At 38.8% G+C, this 19,318-nt stretch overlaps 1 protein-coding gene across 3 annotated transcripts; it reads right to left on the minus strand.

Moving 5' to 3' along the window:
- Positions 1 to 73: 73 nt before the first annotated feature.
- Positions 74 to 15,826, minus strand: kdm2ab (lysine (K)-specific demethylase 2Ab). Of its 3 annotated transcripts, none has more exons than XM_051859997.1 (23): positions 15,631 to 15,826; positions 14,685 to 14,723; positions 14,024 to 14,162; positions 13,700 to 13,778; positions 13,559 to 13,605; positions 13,290 to 13,468; positions 12,919 to 13,025; positions 11,391 to 11,484; positions 10,428 to 10,581; positions 10,218 to 10,333; positions 10,000 to 10,126; positions 9,459 to 9,724; positions 9,258 to 9,335; positions 8,909 to 9,175; positions 8,269 to 8,400; positions 8,101 to 8,181; positions 7,705 to 7,959; positions 6,541 to 6,573; positions 5,493 to 6,406; positions 3,903 to 4,066; positions 3,676 to 3,822; positions 1,067 to 1,279; positions 74 to 975 (listed from the first exon to the last, which is right to left on the minus strand). In XM_051859997.1, the coding sequence occupies exons 2-23, from the start codon at positions 14,718 to 14,720 to the stop codon at positions 794 to 796; spliced, it is 3,810 nt and encodes a 1,269-aa protein (XP_051715957.1). In that variant the 5' UTR covers positions 14,721 to 14,723; positions 15,631 to 15,826; the 3' UTR covers positions 74 to 793. The 3 variants fall into 3 exon arrangements, with proteins under 3 accessions (XP_051715957.1, XP_051715958.1, XP_051715956.1); XM_051859998.1 differs by having other exon boundaries at positions 5,493 to 6,376; positions 8,263 to 8,400; XM_051859996.1 differs by having other exon boundaries at positions 8,263 to 8,400.
- Between the last annotated feature and the right edge of the window lie 3,492 nt (positions 15,827 to 19,318).

Genomic DNA, 19,318 nt, shown 5'->3' on the forward strand with positions numbered 1-19,318 from the left:
CTAAGAACAAATATAAACATTTTCAACAAAACTTCAGCTGTCAGCATTTTCACTTATTCAAATCAATTCAAGCTCATATTTTTCTTCTTTTTTTATTTTCTTGAAAAAGAAAAAAAAAAGTGAAAAAGTTTCTCAAAATAATTATAATGCTACAGATTTCTTCTGTCTTACTACAGGAGAGGAATACATTTACACAAGGGTGTTTATATATTTATATATCTCTATACTCTCAGGTATTAAGGAGGGAGAGGAATTAAGAACAAAAAGGTATTCCTCAAGTAAAATGACATTTAAAGTAAGGGGATGAGTGAAAAGAAAATGAAATGCAATGCTAACCTCCACACTACTAAGGATAAATAAATCTGTGTCTAGGTGACAATGGATCAGAGTAGAATCAAAGGTTTTAAAGCAGACAGCAAGCTGCTCTGAAATAGAAAACAAACTGTAGAGGAATAGCACCTGTTGATCTCTTTAATAGAAGAGCCCATGGCATGACAGGCCTGAGAACCAATCTGATTGCCAACTGCAGTGTGTTTGTGTATACACAGAACAAAGGGAAATAGTTAACTACAAAAGGACACTCATCACCCAGATCCATTTATACATAAGCCCCACCCTGGATGCTTTGAGCTCCTCCCTCCTAAGCCGCTATACATGAAACCTGGTCCTCTGTCAAACAGAGAACCTCCCTACAGGCCTACAGAACCCATCACACACACATACGGACTCTGCGTTCCTTCTCAGTCACACAAATATTCACAAAGTCTCTCTCTCTCCCTGAGAAGGGCAGCTTTTACGATATCCTCTGGATGAGTTTGTCATCTGATAGGCAGTAGAGGGCATTGACAGACAGCTCGGAGATAAAGCTTTCGCATGCTTGCCGCGAGACCCCTTTGCAGCCACGAAGGTCCAGTACGGACAGACAGGACAAGCGGCGCAGGTACACCAGACATCGGTCTGTCAGGCGGCTGCAACCTGATGACAACATTAAACAGGGAAGAAAATATTTTTGCTTAACATGTCGCTAAGTTGGCAGCTATAAGCAGGTTAATGTGTACTTGCTTACCTGCTAAGCTGAGGTGTGTGAGTGTGTTGCGTGTGGAGGAGCCCACTGCGCTGAGGAGGTTGAGAGCACCATCTGTGATGGGACAATGCGAGAGCTCCAGGCGTGTGAGCAGAGGCATGTGTCTGATGATCAGCCTCAGCGTGGCTTCAGTCACCTCCAGACCGCACAGCCACAAGCACTGCATATTCTTCATCTGGGAACGGTTATCACTGCCTACAGACACAAAGATGATATATATCATGCACCCCTACTTGAAACCTGTGTCTTAGAAGCTGTTTATGACACCATTTTCAACTAAAAATGGAAAACTTTATGCATTTTGGCCATTCATTTACACAAAAATGGCGTTTTAGGGGCCTGAAAAACACAAACTTCTGAAAACAGGTTTGAAAGTGCAAGTTTTTGGAAACGGTACAATTACTGCCTCGTACTACAAAAACATGACATCGGTGACATCATGCACATGTACAGTCTATAGGCGCATAGTGTTTCTTAAAGTGACATCGCCAACTTGTGGCCTGGCATTCATAAGGCGTTTTTAGTCATTTTCACGGTTGTCTTATATTTATATCAAATTATATAATTAAGCAATATTACATAAGCAAGAGTGCCATTTTCCCTAGTTATCAGTATGACTGCAAGTGTCACATTGATTTTTATAATAGAGCTTGATAAACAATAAGTTAACATTGCAAGTTACAATTTACACACAATTTTGTCAATATTTTCTGTTTTTGCTTTGGCAACAAAAATTTCTAAATGAACCCTTTTTTTTTTTTTTTTTTTTTGTCTGAGCACCACAGCGGTGTTTCATTACTGAATGAATCCACGTTCTGTTAATCAGTTTAATGAATGATTAAATGACTGAACAAAATGTTTTATTAAATTTTGGGAGGCACACGTTCAGATAATAAACCTAATTAACACGAGTGGAGAGCATTCAGTTCAATCAACTCAATTAACGATAAGAGGGTCAGTGACGTGACGGGTCATTTTTTTGTCCAAAGGCCTTAATAATAATAATAATAATAAAAAAACAAAGATATGACATCCAAAGTATGTAAGGTAGTACAACTAGATCTCTTATCGAATCCAAAAGGCATGATTCTATAACATCATATATCAACAGTGCAAAATGGTATTAAAACAATGTGTAGAAGTCGTTGCTTTGTTATGAGAAAGAATGTCCGGAAAAATTAATTTCATTGATATCATTCGGAGTAACCAATATAAAGGGACCATTTTGGATCAAGTCATACGGTCAGTATCATGTGACAGGATGTGACATCATTCAGACACCTGCAAAGGACCACATGGTTGGAGGCAAATTAACTAACTCTTAACTATTTGAAAAATTCATGTTTTCACTTACTCATACACATGTCCCGAAACATCAGGTCATTCGGTACAACCGCTATTAAAGATGGAAAATGTAATATTTTAAAAACTTGTACTAAATATATTATGTTTGATTGTCCTTTTGCTAGCTAGTTAGCTAGCTAACTAGCTAGATACCAGCCTGTTAACCTTTTTTGAAAATAACGTCATTTGGTAAAACCGAAATTTTGGTTAAACCAAAAGACTTTTTTGGTGACAAATTTTGTCCATCTTGTAAAACATGACAAATGCAGTGTTAATTGATTATATAAACCACAATCTCATTAACACTTAATAAAACTTCAAAATTAATTATATCTCCATTGTTTTTTTACACTTTTAAAAATCTTATTCATCAATGACCCATATACAGCAGACTTGCCTCTGTTGTTGACAGTTTATGAGCATCCCTCCACCACCCCATCTCCTCACTTCTAGTTCTAACTATTCCTATCACAACCTGGGGGTTATTTAATAATATTAAATTAATATTTAATTACCAATTCATAATTAAATATTCCGTTAAAACAAGATGCCATTGTAAATGCATGCAAGCCACCTCGGAGTTGCATTAAACTGTGTAAATGCATCCAAATTCCTCTTCAGATGCAACTTCTGTGCCACTTCTGCAAGTGCAAAGATGGGTTGTTGATACTGATTTAACTGGTAACAGTGTCTTATTTTAATTTAATTTATTCATGAAATGTAACAATGACAAAAGATGACGCACACATCTAAGGTTAGAAAAAAAATACCCTCGTAAATGTAAAAAATCCCTTGAAATCAGTTTAGGGGGACAAATATTGACTCATAGTAAAAAATTAAATTGGTCACAGTTGTGAAGTGACCACTGCACAGAATATGAAAAGCTTTGGGAGTCAGCTGTGCATGCCAGGCCTAAACCAGCCAATGTACCAGTACAAAAACACAATCAGCTAATTATTGTCTCATTAGCGTCATCTACAAATCCCAGATAATATAGTGATTTTTTTGTGGAAAAAAAAAAAAAAAAATTTTTTTATATATATATATATATATATATATATATATATATATATATATATATTATATATATATATATATATATATATATATATATATATATATATATATATATATATATATATATATTATATTATATTATATATATATATATATATATATATATATATATTCACACTCCTAATTTCAAGTAATACAGGAAAAGATAATGATTAAAAATGACTTATTACCTGGTGGGTTCAGCAGATCCCTGATTTGAGCGTCCTTGACGCCATCTGCCCAGCTCAGGTCTAAAGAGCGCAGTAAAGGACAGCTTGGAGAGCTCAGTGCTGAAACTGATGCCCAATTACACCCTGATAGCACCAGATCTTTAAGGCCTGTGAGAGAGCAGATTGTTTATAATATTATATAGTACTGTGCATTAAAACAGACGCAGTGGGAATGTGAGAACACGTACCTGGCAGGCGGTTGATGAGCCAACTGAGCTGCTTCTTGGAGATGTTGGCCCCGGAGAGGTCCAGTGTGACAGGCTGCCGTTTGATGATGCCCATGAGGGCCTGTGGACTTATAGAGCGGCATTGGCTCAGACTGATCCGCGTCCATAAACGCTTGTCACAGCCCCTATATCAACACCACAGTATTAAAATAAACCCATACCTTTGCTTTGTTTCAAAGTATATTGAGTTGCCTCCAATGGAAACATTTAAAGGGTTAGTTCACCCAAAAATGAAATTTCCACCATTAAGTATTCACCCTCATGTCGTCCCAAACCTGTAAGACCTTTGTTTGTCTTCAGAACACAAATTAAGATATTTTTGATGAAATCCGAAGGTATCTGATCCACACATAGGCAACAACGACATTGCACATTTTGAGGTCCAGAAAGGTATTAAAGACATCAATAAAATAGTTAACATGACAACAGTGGTTCAACCTTAATATTATGAAGTGAATACTTTTTGTGCGCAAAAACAAAACAAAAATAACAAATTTATTCAACAAATTCGTCTGTCCTCTGTCATACTGCTATTCTATTTTCGTTGCAGAGCTTCAGTGTTTACGTCCGAATGGCGGCTCAGTATCAATTAGCTCCTGCATCTGCTGGCTCCTGCATCACATGCATGCATCGTGCTGCTCATGTGGTCAGAGCCGGCCAATATTGAGCTGCCCTTCAGATGTAAAAAATTATAGCTTTGCGATGAAAATAAGAGTAGCAGTATGACAGGGGACAGACAAATTTGTTGAATAAAGTCATTATTTTTGTTTTGTTTTCGTGCACAAAAAGTATTCACTTCACTTTGTAATATTAAGGTTGAACCACTGAGGTCACATCGAAGGTTTTAACAATGTCTTTAATACCTTTTTGGACCACAAAAGGAGCAATGTCGCTGCTGCCTATGTGTGGATCAGAATCCCTTGGATTTCATCAAAAATATCTTTGCATTCCGAAGACAAACGAAGGTCTTACGGGTTTGGGACGACATGAGGGTGAGTACTTAATGGCAGAAATTTCATTTTTGGGCGCTGCAATTATCAAATCACAACAGCTGTGTTTAATTAAAAGATATGCACTGTGTTTCTGAGTAAAGCGCATCACTGTATTCTTTTACACATGAGCAGCTAATGATCCGCTGTTTTCAACATCTCAGAGCAAGTCATGCACCAACCATCTTCCCAAACATGTAATGAGAAGTACTTATAAATCAGCTATTATCAACAAAAGAGAAGCTTTAAGTGCTTCCTGAGGGTTTTTGTTGTTGTTGTAAATACTCAATTTTTTTATTTTACACTGAAATAATACAACAGTAATATTTCAAACCTGGAGATATATATATATATATATATATATATATATATAAAATAAAAAATAAATTTAAAAAAAAGGGAACTTCTATTAGTTTTTTGTAATTAGGAAACCCAAAATCATTTTCATTTCAGTTGGCATGCCATTTCAGAAGGAAGCTGCCTATGTAAACAGTAAACGAGGTAGCTAGATTTTGTAACGCAGCCACAGGAACAGGTAGATGTGCGTCGATTGTGTACTCACCATTTGTACCAACTCTTGCAAACGGCCATGCAAACGCACAGCTCTGCACGGGTCAAGTAGCGGAACACGGACACCCAAACCTCTCTCTCCCAGCCTGGCTCGTTCCCTTCGTTCTGCTCCGGTGAAGGCCGTAAGGTGGAACTGGGACAGGAGTCAGAGGACTTCGCCCTTTCCGAGCGAGCTTTTTTCCCAATTCTGTCTCGAGTTAGCCGGTGAGGGGAGCCTTTAAAGTTTGATCTCAGACTCCGCACCACGTGTGAGTGTTTCGATGCGCTCCTTGTCAGAGTGTGTGATGATGAAAGAGGTGATTTGTTTAGGTGCAATCTGTCCACAGGCGAATGAGGACTGTCTGAGCGAGGGGCGCCATTTCTCAATGGGGGACGGAGCAGGGCTTTGTGGTTTTGCGGAAGGCTTCTAGAAGACAAGTTGGCTTCCAATTTGGGAACAATGGCGCTTGGGTCGCGCCGACCTCTCGATGGCTGTAACGTCACCGTGACGCAGGACCCCTGGCCTCTGACATCATCATTTAGCACCACAGAAGTGTCAGATGGAGTCGGCTCCCCTCCCTCACTGCTTCCCTCGCTCTCTCCGTTTCGATGACTGTCGCCGTTCTCATCTTCACCTGCTTTACCGCCTCGTCTCTGAGGACGGTTCTCTTTACCATTATACTGTCCGTTCTCTTTCCTTTCCTCCTGTTCTTCTTCCACAGAATCATCTCTTTCTACTTCCGCCTCCATTCTTTCTCTCAGACCTCCACCTCTGCCACCGCCGCGTAGTCGTACCCCTCTTCCGCGACAGGATGACATCCCTCGGCCACGGGAAATGCTCCGGCCGGGTCCTGCTCTGATTACACCCCCTCTCTCCAGACTCCGCTGACGCAGGAGCTTTGGAGAAAGAGAGACAGACGAACGGGTCTGAGAGACAGACAGAAATAGAGAGAACGAAAGCATAGCCGAGAGTGACAGAGAGAGCATGTGAGAATGGTATAAGCAGGATTACAGATGCGCTGCGATGAGGGAAGCAGATGTTATAGGCTCAAAACACTCACCGACTGGAGGATTTTGTTCCTTTCCAATTTTATCTGCAACAGAAATTAAGAAATCAGACATGCAGCATTACATTAATCAATCATTACAATCATCATAAAGCCTTATCCACATTGCAGCCTATTTTGGCCAAGAACCACCCACTTAGACAGTAAGTGAGCATCAGACCAACCAGAGTCCTTTATAGCCGCGTTTCCACCAAAGGAACTTTTTCCAGGAAGTTGGGGTGGTACTCTCTGTACCAAGGTCTAAAAGTTCTGGGTAAAAATTTCCCACTTAGAAAGTCCCTGCTCACGAGGTAGTACTTTTTCAAAGTTCTGAAACCATAACTCACTGTTATGGTGTGTGTGGTAAGAGTTGTTTGCTATTCGAATCAACAATGGAGTTTAAAAAAAAAAAAATACCACCGATGGATTGACGACGAGGTTCAGACTTTATTAAGCTTATATGCGGAGGACAAAATCCAGTGGGAACTGGCATGTTCCTACATCACCAGACTAATCTTCGCGGTACTTTAGACTGTGATGGAAACACAGACAGCAACAGGTCTGGGGGGGAAAATAAAGTTCCTGGAACAAATTGTTCTGGGTAATTTCGGTGAAAACGCAGCCTGTTTTGAGTGACATTTAGGGGCCGGTTTCCACAAAAATATTAAGCATCTCAACATTGATGATAATAATAAATGTTTCTTGAGCAGCATATTAGAATGATTTCTGAATGATACAGTGACTGAAATCTGGAGTAATGATGCTGAAAATTCTGCTTTGCCATCACAGGAATAAATTATAATTTAAAATATATTAGAATAGAAAACAGTTATTTTAAATTGTAATAATCTCTCACAATATTACTGTTTTTACTGTATTTTTGATGACAAACACAATCTTGATGAGCATAAGAGACTCCTTTCAAAAACATTAAAAAGCCGTGTTTTCACTGAAATTCCCTGGAATAATTTGTCCCAGGAACTTTTTCCCCAGACCTGTTGCTGTCTGCGTTTCCAATGCAGTCTAAAGTACCGTAAAGCTTAGTCTGGTGACGTAGGACTGCGCGCGACTTTCCAGTTCCCGCTGGATTTCGCTTAGTAAAGCCTATACCTGATGAATGGGAATGTAATGAATGGAAAGCAACTTTACATTATATCTGTAAAACATGTGTATGCTTACTCTTTTCCTGAGCTGTAACTCCAGTGCCCCTGCTCTCTTCCTGTTCTGCTGGTGTTGCAGCAGGAGTCTCTGGGAAGGGGGCGGTTGCCGTCTGGAGCGGGTCAGAGGCGGGGTGGAGGTGGAGAGGGGCGGGCGACCTCTGCGCCCTATACGCAAGCCCCCCACCCCAATCCCCTCTCTGTATGCTCGCTTAGCTGGAGGACCAGACAAGCGACTGCCATTGGACGACGTCTCCTCGTCACTACTACTGGAAGACTAATACCAATAAAACACACAATCATTATCAAATTAGTCTTCAGATCTAATTATCTGTGAAGTCACTCAGGCAAAGGCCTGTTAAAACTAAATGACTTGTTGCGATTTAAAAAGGTCAGCTGTCAAAAGCAGAAAGAATACCTCTGTTTTCTTGGCCTGGACACATTTTGGACACTCCCAACAACTGGGAAGGTCCTTATTGATAACACCCTCACCGGGTACCTGCAATATACAAGTGGCATTAACATAACAGTACATATAACCGCTAATTCCATAAAAATGAGATGCGGGATACACACGTACATGTACCTTTATACATTCTGGATGAGTGATCTGAGCGCATTCGGAGCATTCCATGAGCGTCTGGACGGACTCAAAGTCTTCAGACTCTTGATAGCCTTCCTTACATATGGCACATACTGCAGTAAGAGGTAGCGCCGGCTAGAAACAGAACAATTGTGAGATACAACAAACAATTTTTGTTGAATTTTAATTGACAATGTGCACAATTATATATATATAGCCACTGAAAAGTTTGGGGTTGGTAAGATTTTTTTTTTATATGTATTTGAAAGTTATATTATGAAATATTACAATTTAAATTCCATTTTAATATATTTTAAGATCACTTATTCCTGTGATCAAAGCTGAATTTTCAGCATCATTACTCCAGTCTTCAGTGTCACATGATCCTTCAGAAATCATTCTAATATGCTGCTTAAGAAACATTTCTTATTATCAATGTTGTAATAATAATACATGTCTTTTCTGTCACTTTTGATCAATTTAATGTGTTACTGCAAAAAAAAAAAAAAAAAAAAAAAAAAAAAAAAAAAGTCATAAAAATCTTACTGACCCCCATTTTTTTTTGTGTAAATGTAATGGTCAAAACTTGAACTAAATTTTCAGTAATATCAGTAATTTCATTAATGAATAACAAGATACTCACTGCAAGACACTGTCGGAGAACACAGCTCTTCTTGAGTCTGCCAGGTCCTCCAAACTTCCTCATGTCGCGACAGTAGTTGCAGTCGCCGCACTCAGTGCGCAGACAGGCCTCACAGCGTTTGCAGCGCACGCGTCTGCGTCTCAGAGCTGAGATGGAGGAAGACGGCTTCACGGGCCGAGGAACCGGCGGCAACATGGGGGATGAACCGGGAGCACGTGGGCGGTAAAGCAGAGACAGAGGCGGCGGTGGCGGCTGATACCACGAGGGCTGCAGATAGAACAACACATTTTACTTCAACTTGCTGGTCTGTGCTGTAAGGACAATGTCACAAAACAAGTGAATAACCTACCCTTTTGGGCCATTTGACAATTGGTTTTCCAGTGTAAGACAATTTGGGGTCATCATGGGCATGTTCCTCTAGCAGCTTCTGTTGGGGCAGAAAGAAAGGGAAAAAAAAAAAAAAAAAAAAAAAATCAATGTGCTTGTGCTTTTTTTTTTTTTTTTTTAAGGCAACAATATTTCTATGGCCACATGGCGTTTATCTTTGTACCCGTATGTCACTGAGCAGTGCTGGAGCATTTCTGATGCCTGCTGGAACACATTTCTTGTGTGCTGGCAAATCCTCCAACTTATGCAGTAATTCCCACAGTCCCTCCAGCTCAAAGGGTGTCAGGTGAACTTTCACCCCTGGACGAGCGGGAGGAGTAAGTGCTGCCTCATCCTCAGGCTCCTCCTTCACCTCCACACCCTCTTTCTCTTCACTTCCTGCATCACCATCAATTCCTCCTTGTTTGATCACATCTTCCTTCTTCAGCCCTGTGAAGCACAAAACAGACATGCCAGTTTAATTACGGTTGTATTGATGTTGGGGTGTAATGGTACATATTTTCGGGACGAATATTTAGTACGGGTCTTTTGGTTTGGCACGCATGTGTACCGAAATAATGCAGCATTGTTTTAACCACTGCCCATGAGGAACTTCTGGGTGCAGATATCAACAATCGTCAGAACTGACATATGTGCCATTACACCCCTAATTGATGTGTTCTTGTACACATTCACATCAATATATAAAAAGGATGTGTACTGACCAATGCCCAGTGAGTGCTTCTGGAACTCAGGTGTGAGGTGAGATGTGTTGGTCAGACAGTACAAGTAACGCTCCAACACATACCAACACATCTCAAAGTAGAAAGGGTAGCGGAACTTAGCAGGGACCTGTACAGATATACCATAGAGACAGTTGGAAACAGTTTACAAATGGGCATCGGTGGAATAATCAAGCGTGTGATTGTGTATGAGTGCTCACCCGTGTGCGGTCCTCAATGTTGTAAATGTTGAGCTGCATGGGAATGTTAAAGCTGTGGAGAAAGTTACCCCCAAACACCAGAGTATCCATCGGAGTGTACACCGCATGGATCCAGCCTACATATAAAGACACAGTGGTTTACTCCCAGAAAACCCAGCGATGTTCCTAGCTAAAGCAATTTAAGCATCATAAGATTCCACATATGTGTACCTGAGGGGATCATGAATGTGTAGCCTTGCTTCAGTTCAATCCGTTGGCATGCGGTGGCTTTATCGCCAAGAAAGATGTCACCTTGCTTCCCTGACAACACCCAGTTCTCATAGAGCTCCAGGTTTTGAGGTGTGGGTGGGATTAGCCAGAACACCTGAGATCATTCAGCACAACAAGGTCAATAGGGACAGGTAATTATGAAATTCCAGAGGAATAGATTGACACATAGGCTTATAAATGCTGCAATTACAGGAAAGAGGATTTGACAGGGAGAGGCCAATACAAAAACAACCATACAGTACTCGACAGCAATTAGGGCTCAGAAACAAAAAGATTCTCTCAAATTTAATGGTTTTAAGTGCTAAGAGAGCAAGAATCTCTAGCTACACTACCCTTCAAAAGTTTGAGGTCAGTAAGTTTTGTTTTTTAAAGTGAATAACACTTTTATTCAGCAGTAACACCTTAAATTGATCAAAAGTGACAGTAAAGGCATTTATGATGTAACAAAAGATTTCTATTTCAAATAAATGCTGTTCTTTTGAACTTTAGATTTAAAGAATCTTGGAAAAAAAAAAAAAAAAAAAAAAAAAAAAAAAAAATGGATCAACATTGATAATCAAAAGTTGGATGGCATACTACATTGCCAAAATATGCAGTATACAGCAGAACATGCTGCATGCAATACCATATCCCACAACGCAATGTGCTTGACCTTTCATTTCCAGCTTGACCACTGGACTCTAAATATTTACAGTCATGATAGATTTCTTGACTTATTTAATCAAGTTGAGGTCACAATGTAACGTAACACTGTTTGAAATATTTAGTACCACATTTTGGATTCCATTTCACATACTATTTCCGTTAATGTTGTACAGTATTCGGCGAGGAGTGAGCTAGTATTTCATTCTGAACTCAGTCAGCACACACTACATAGTGTTGTACCTTTAAAACAGCACTCACCTTCCCTCCCCTGTGGATGTGATACCAGACCGATGTGCCACCAAAGTCTATGTGGAAATCTGTGAAGCATCCCTCAACACTCATCAAACAATACCTGAAAAACACACACATGACTGGTATGAACATTCTTCACAAATCAAGCTCATGTTGCCCTAGTATTAAAACAAAAACAGTTTAAATGGAATTACACCATGGTCTGTCTGAATACTTGATTCTGATTGGCTGGAAGGTTTGCATTAAAACAGTTTATACTACAGGACTGTTGAATGCTCGAATCTGATTGGTTGACTAACGTTCTAAGGGTGTGCAATTATTTTCAGGGAAACGCACGGCTAAAGTAGTTCTAGGCAGGTCTTGACCGCATTGCAGCTCCATATCACTTCACCAAATGATTTCAGTTATTTCAATAGGTCCTACAGCCTACAACCGCAAAAGAAACAAAACCAACAACAACACTGACCAAGCAAATAAATATAGTAAACAATAGGATGAAAACGACAAATTATTGTCATGGTTTTTGCCACAAAATACATTGTGTGTCCTGAAAGCGCATTTCTCCCACTCTCTCTCTCACTCAAACGCACACACATACAGTACAGACACACTCACACAGAAACGTTTTGTCAGCGCTGCTCTAATGAATTAATCAGTAAAATAGTTTAGCAACTTAAAAGCTACACAACATTTCTCACCAGCGAGGTAATAACTGTGCAGTTCTTGAAGCAGGTAAAATTAGTAGAGACACTGCTGCCGTAAGAGACGCAAAGACTCGGGTAGGCTAATTCACATATGCTTATTCTCTCTCTGTCTCTCTCTCTCTCTCTCTCAACTGCATTGATAATTGTATTAGTCTGTTATTAATGGCTCAAGCTTCCATTACTAGTTATGAAATGACATTTTGGAAATAGCAACAGAGGCTTGAGGTCACAATGTAACCACACGTGTCTTGACGTGTGGTAACCATAGTATAAACGGAATATAAGACTCCAGACCGTTGAATTATTAAAAGAGCTTCGCTACTGAATCCCTACATATTTCTCAGAAACAATGGGATAAAGTCACTGGTTTTGAATTAAACTCACAGCTTCATTGTTAGTAGAGAGAGACGCTGCACAAATGCAAGTAATTCACACACACATCTCTCTCTCTATAATTTATTAAAATAAATGATATATTTTATTCATTCAAATAAATGTAACCTTACTGCACTACATCAGTGTCTGATTCAAAGAGGACAGAATGCTAGATCTAACAAGCCCATAACTGACAAAAATAGCAGTCATTTTTACCCCTCCAGTCAAATATTCCACTGCAAAAAACAATATCAGCTTTAACTTGTCAATGCTGGCAAATGACCGTCGTATGAATGGGATAATCCACAGCTAGCTGTGCATTAAATGACCTGAATGAACTCCACTTCACGTTAAATGGTTCTTTGCCTCCACGTCGTGCATTAAAACAGTTTAAAATCACAGCTAGCCATGGATTTACCCTTACTTGTATGAATGAACAAAATGAAACAACTTACTTCTGTACTTTAGGGTATTGCATTTCTATAATGGCATTCGTGGAGTCTCTCTGTCTTTCTTTAAGATGACGTGGCCACATGTTGTCCACCCAGTCAATCATATCAACCTAAAGAAAACACATGCCAACACATGAAGAAACTGTTCTCGCAGACACAAAAAGGCATTTTTGTTTGAGTAGAGCTCATGCAGTAAGAGTTCTGTGTCTTTATCACAACCTGAACTCATAATTATGCACTCTATAACCCTCCATAATAATAAAAACCATTATTAGCTGATTTCACATTCACTTTTGTCAATATCCATCCATTTTAAAAGCTGTTACTAGCAGATTGATCAGCAAAAATTGACCACTATTTGAGTGTGCACGTACTGAGGCAGGTCTCTTGACTAGATGCTCTAGTTTTGTGTGACTGAACTCAAGGCTGATGACATTGTACAGCTTTTCGCGCTCAGATGCCGGCGTCTCATAGTATCTCCTCCACTGACCCATTGACATCTCAATGCCTTTTTGAGTGGTCACATCCATCACATCGACCATCCTGCGACTGCCTATCGGAGTAAAGGTAGGGGAGCAAATATTAGCAGCTGTCACTGATACTAAAAATGTTAAAAGTGTGAGAAGATCAAAAACAAACTTACCCACAAACAATTTCACATCACTGACACTAAAGTCCGGGTCAGGCATCCTACAAAAGACAGATAATATTAAGGGTTGACAAGTTTCACATGATAAAGAGGAGCAAACAGCTGTACAATCTGGCATGATGAAATAAGCCATACTTTATGCCAAGGCCATCTTCTTTCTTGAAGATAATGGGGTCCCGGAGTCCCTCCTGTTGGATGTACTCCAAGGTGAAGTCTGCAAAGAACACCATACACAGTTAACTTGGATCTCCAAAACAACAGTGAATTTCTCTCTTTTTTTTTTTTTTTTTTTACACAATTTAAAGTGTTTCAAAGCAGCTTTACAGAAAATGCTGCCTCACAACCGAAAGCAAAGGTGGCAGTGGTAAAGAAAAATCTCACAATATGGTTAGCCAGAATAAGAGGAATCAAAACTCAGCACATAAGTCAGTGTTGAAACTAAACAGGTTTAACACGCACCTTTCCCATCCATAATTTTGACCAGATCCGAGTTGTATCGGTTACTTTGGAGTTTCTCGTCAAGGTCAAAGGACCTCTTCCCTTCAATTTCATCATCTGAAATTCCATCATCCTGGTAACGCCGCCGTGTACCAGTCCGCTGAAAACAGAATACACAATTATAAGAGCTTGAGGAAACAAAACTCAGATTAATAAAGAAATGTAAAGGCCTTTTCTGCTAAATTCATGTTGATTCACATTTATATGGCTGGGCAGCCAGACGTTGATAAAAATATTATCTTTTACTACAACACACACTGATGAACAGATGCTTTCCTATCTTTCAAATGCACCATAAGAACTTTCTAGGTCATACGAACATCAGAAAGGGTGGATCCCCATTTAAAGCAAATATTTTAAAAAAGGTAAATTTATTATTTTACTGTTCTTGTGGCACAGGCTTTGTGATAACATATGAGTGCAAATATGACAGTGAGGTTTTGACAGTCTCTTCCCTTAGGCGTGTTCACTGTAATATCAACAAACCCCTCGGGTGTGACGTCAGGCCTACAGCGCCAGCTGTCGGCAGTATAACCTCATTACAGCTCGGTTAAAACTACTCACAAATGTCCCCTAGACAGCAATTTGCTTTGCATAATAGTTGAGTAAATGTGAAACTTACCAGGCGTTTGCTATAACGCGAACTCTCCTCTTCCATGCTCTGAAAAAAATGAAGGGATCAATTACAAGAACGTTTCTTGCAGACGCTCATGATAAATGACATCAGGTGCAGCGAGTGTAACTGCATTAATGAATCAATGCAGCTGAAACCAGCTTGAATGGAAGACCACTAAACAATCACCAACACTTAAGAAACACGACTTAATTTTTAAAGCACCTATTGGTCACCTACTTAACAACAGTTACATAAACTATACTCCATAGAATATGTAGTCATCAAGACACGCTCAAACGCTAAATTTCAGAAGAAGAAGAAAAAAAAAGGATATTAACTGCAGTAGAATGAAATCAGGTGCAACCGGTTCATGTGTCTCAAACCCTATTGAGCTGCCTATGTAAAAGCATTCTGGGCATTAGGAAGGAGATGAATGCTGGCTAGGTATGCAGATCACTAGGCGTTGAGATGCGATTTTTATAATCAGTGTGATCAGACAACAGAGCCTGTTTAAATGCTCCGTCGTCTTCCCAAAAACTTCCCATTTCTGAAACAATAAATCACAACGAAACTACAATGCCAAACAATCGAATATCGCTTTCATCCGCTACTCATAAAGTAAATGAACAGTGACGAGCTTTGACAGATATCTGACATTTATTACAGTTGAAGCTCCACTAGTCTGAAGCAGCTAGCCTGAGCGAACGCTGCACTACTTTTGACCGAGAACCAATAATGTTAATATAATTCAACTTTAAAAATTGCCTTATTTTCAACAAAAGGCTCAGTTATGACGGCTCTGTTGCTGAAAAGCATACGGTGAGTTTAAAGTAGCAAAGTCAAGCCCCTAACAGTGGAGGCTAACCGGCTAGTCCACTAGCATTCCCATTGACAACCCGCGCTAGCCAGTTAGCCTGCTAGAAACAAAACAAAAAAGACCTTTAAACAATACCTAGCCTTCAACTTTCGCTTTCTGCCGATAGTGACGAGTCGCTTCGTGGGAACAGGCTTAAAAAATCCCGTTGGACTGCAAATTCATTCTGTGCAAAGGTTTCGTTTTTGACTTGATATTCTTAATTTTTGTATGATAAAGTTAAATCAATCCGCTTTCGTCCGCCATTTCAGATTGTCATTATACACACACACACCACTACTATCCACTCATACGACACGCCCCCGAAATCAACAGCCAATGAAATAGCGGTAATGCAAATTAGAGGAAAGATGATTGGGCGAGAGCGACGCCATTCACAAGGAAGCTTTTTATTGTCAACGCCTATGTGACGGGGGCCAATAAATGTTCGGATTGTTGCTTATAACGGGCAGTTTATTGGCTGCGGACTGAAATTATCAAAGGGCGCATATAATATTCGAAAACTTATTGGTTAATTTTTTTGTAACCACCAGCAATTCGTAAGAAGAGGATTAAACGAAGGTATTATAATATTTATTGTCCTGTAAAACAGTCGAGTCAAAAGCCACCTGCCATCATTCAGAAACATCCAAGGGTATCTGAACCCTGATTGGTCGCATTTGGGGATTAAATCCACGTCAAACAAAATGTCTTTCTAAGACTAAACCTCTTGCCTATATGGACATTATAGCAAATTACAACAAAAACGTTTTGTTAATGTCTTGTTTTAATAGATAGACACATGAAAGACAACAATCCCTTATTGAAGTATTCAAAAGACGTGTATTTTACTAGTTAAAAACACTGCAACACAAAAACATACAACCAAACAATAATAGTTTTTATTACTATTAGACTATAAGACATATGACTATGAGAAAAACTAACCAGAGAAAAAAACACACACAAAGAAATAGAAAAAAATATCTCTCGGCTCCTTTCTTTTAATAATTGTCCTTGTTTGAGAAGCAATCAGTACAGAAGTGTTGTTGTGCGGCAGGGGGCGCTGGTCTTCAGTCACTTATGTGGTCTGTGTGGGGTTTGTCTGGTTGAAGAAGAGCACTACACAGCAAATGCATCTCTTGGAATCATGGACTAAACTGAGAAGAAGAGGAGCAGGAGATATAAGCGGAGCTGGCTGAGCATGGTGTCGGGGTCATTTCAGCCTGAAAGGCAGTAAGAGTGACAATTTGAGAGGAGCACACAATTTTACCACTTAATAACAACATTTATAGGGTTAATTCAGGTAAATTGGCAAATTTTGCCATTGAGGTGCCTGGGAAAAATGTCTCAATTATCCTGAATCAACTATATAGCCTCTATTTTCAAATGTACCTTTATTATATATTTGACTTTTTGTGAATACATGTCAGTGGTATTGTTGTGTTCATTTGTTTACCCAAGATAATATGATGATACTAGAGTATCATTCCATGGAATTTTAGTTTGGAGGACATTATTCAAAAATTCAATGTGATTAGGCCGTTGACTCCACACCTTACAATTTCTCTTACATATGAATACTATATATGTAATTTGAACGCTTACCATTAAGAAAAGAAGCTGTACAGGTAAGAAAACACAACAATCCCCAGAATCACACAGCAAAGCATGATCATCATTTTCTTCTACAGAGAGAAAGATGGATATTTATGAGACAGCGAAAACATATAAGAGAACAGGAGAAAGTTAGAACACATGTTAGGTCACATGTCTATTAAAAAGTTGCCTATTAAAAATCATACACAATTCTTTTAAATTGACAAACGGGAGATTGAGGAATAAAACAAAGGAAAAGCTTAGGTTTAGGGCCTGTGTGTGTGTGTGTGTTTAAGAAAGAGAGATCACTTACCATCAGCACATGGTCAAGAGTTCAGATTATATACACATCATGTGTGTCATTGGCTCATAATAGAAACCAAAGAAGAAGTTCTTCTGTTAGTGTTTCCTAATAACATGATTCTGCTGAAATCACCAGTTCAGCCGAAACAGGTGATGTTACTGAGGCTTTTAACTTCCCCTGAGGCCAAACCAGTTGAATGCTTATATTGTCAACACCTAGGCCTTGTCATAAAATGGCACAGTACTGATATAATGTCATCCAGGACAGCGGTATGTCCTCATTCATCACTATAAACATCTTAAGTAAACTATGTAACTTTTGGCCCTCTAGCGGTTAAAAAACAAAACTACATGCATTTTGCAGAAGAACATTGTTTTGGTTGTGCTTTGGCTCTGCGTGACTGTGCGGATGAATATGGTTATCCTACTGCTCATAAAACATTCACTACTAGGCTTAAGAGATATAACCAGTTTAGATGGAAAGGATCTCAAACTGACTAGCTGAAGATGGGTTGCTTTACCCATTAATAGACAAGGTACTTCCTAAAAAATAAATTCCAGCACAGCGCTATAGAATAGACAGTGCTTAACAATGACCTCTGTTAGAGAGCTACACAAGGCAGTTTATCTGTTCAATAAAATACCTTACTCACCTGTTCATTAATAAAAACACCATCTCAGCTTTTACAACATTTCAAATCCCTCAGTTCTCGCCATCATTGCCAAGCCAAGCCAATGCCAGTGTTGATTCTGGTTTTGTTATGAGCTCTGTCACATTTTCTTTTTGCTCTATTCGGAGTTTGTTTAAAACAGGTGGTTCCCCAGAGAAGATTTAGATTGTGATTTAGCTGCTCCATCAACCTTTCTCTCTCCTTGTGTGAACTAACCTATACCACACCATGCATCAAAGTAGCCGGGCAACTTCTCTGTATTTACAGATATGACAAGACACACACAGGTGAGTAACGTATGCAATTTCCCACAAAAACCATCCCACTAGGTCTAAAAAAACCCCACTTATAACAGACTTACCATAATGAATCTGGGTAAGACAAAAACACATTTTGGAAAAAGGACTGATGATGTATTGACTCGTTTAAGTTAGATATTGAAGAAAATAAGGAATAAAATAAGTATACAGTATACACTACATACATGTAGCTTTTATTGAAAATAAAATATAATTTTTTCACAATATACTATTTTTTCTAAATTATTTAAAGCATTTTCTTAGAAAATGCTGAATTTTATTTGTCCCTGCCCTGCATTTTATTTCCAACACTGTTGCACTGTCATTCCCCTACTATAAGCATTCATATAATCATAAAACAAAATATCTAAAATACTAATATGCTGTATATATATATGTATATATCTTTTAAATATATTTAAAGGAAGTGACATGATGAAACTGTGAATAAATCTACATAATAATTCAACTCTGTTATGGGTAAAAATCATACTAAGCCATTTTTTCCTGTGTCAAAAAATATTGTTCTAGGCACAAGAGTGTGAATGTGGTGTGGTGCAATTATTTGCTAGCCAAAGCTGTTATTAGACATTTTTGCAATGATCTTCAACCCCATAACATTCAGTCTCAAAACATATTTAATGTAACAGGATTGCTAAAAATATGTTTTGAAAGAGAAATGTCACGAGTTATTAACATAGGCCTATTTTGTTTTCATTTATAATAATTTATTACAAGGCACACTGAACCTGAGAGACTTAAACCATTAAAAAAGTTATTTTTGCCTCGTTCAGTTTAAATAAATGAGCTAAAGTAACACGATTTTTGAACATTCTGTCACAACTTAATTTCATTGTGTTCAATCCATCTAATATACATAAAACTGAAGTTTACTTAATCCATTTGTTAACTACA

Source organism: Ctenopharyngodon idella, chromosome 14 (assembly GCF_019924925.1).
Source record: "Ctenopharyngodon idella isolate HZGC_01 chromosome 14, HZGC01, whole genome shotgun sequence".
NCBI lineage: Eukaryota > Metazoa > Chordata > Actinopteri > Cypriniformes > Xenocyprididae > Ctenopharyngodon > Ctenopharyngodon idella.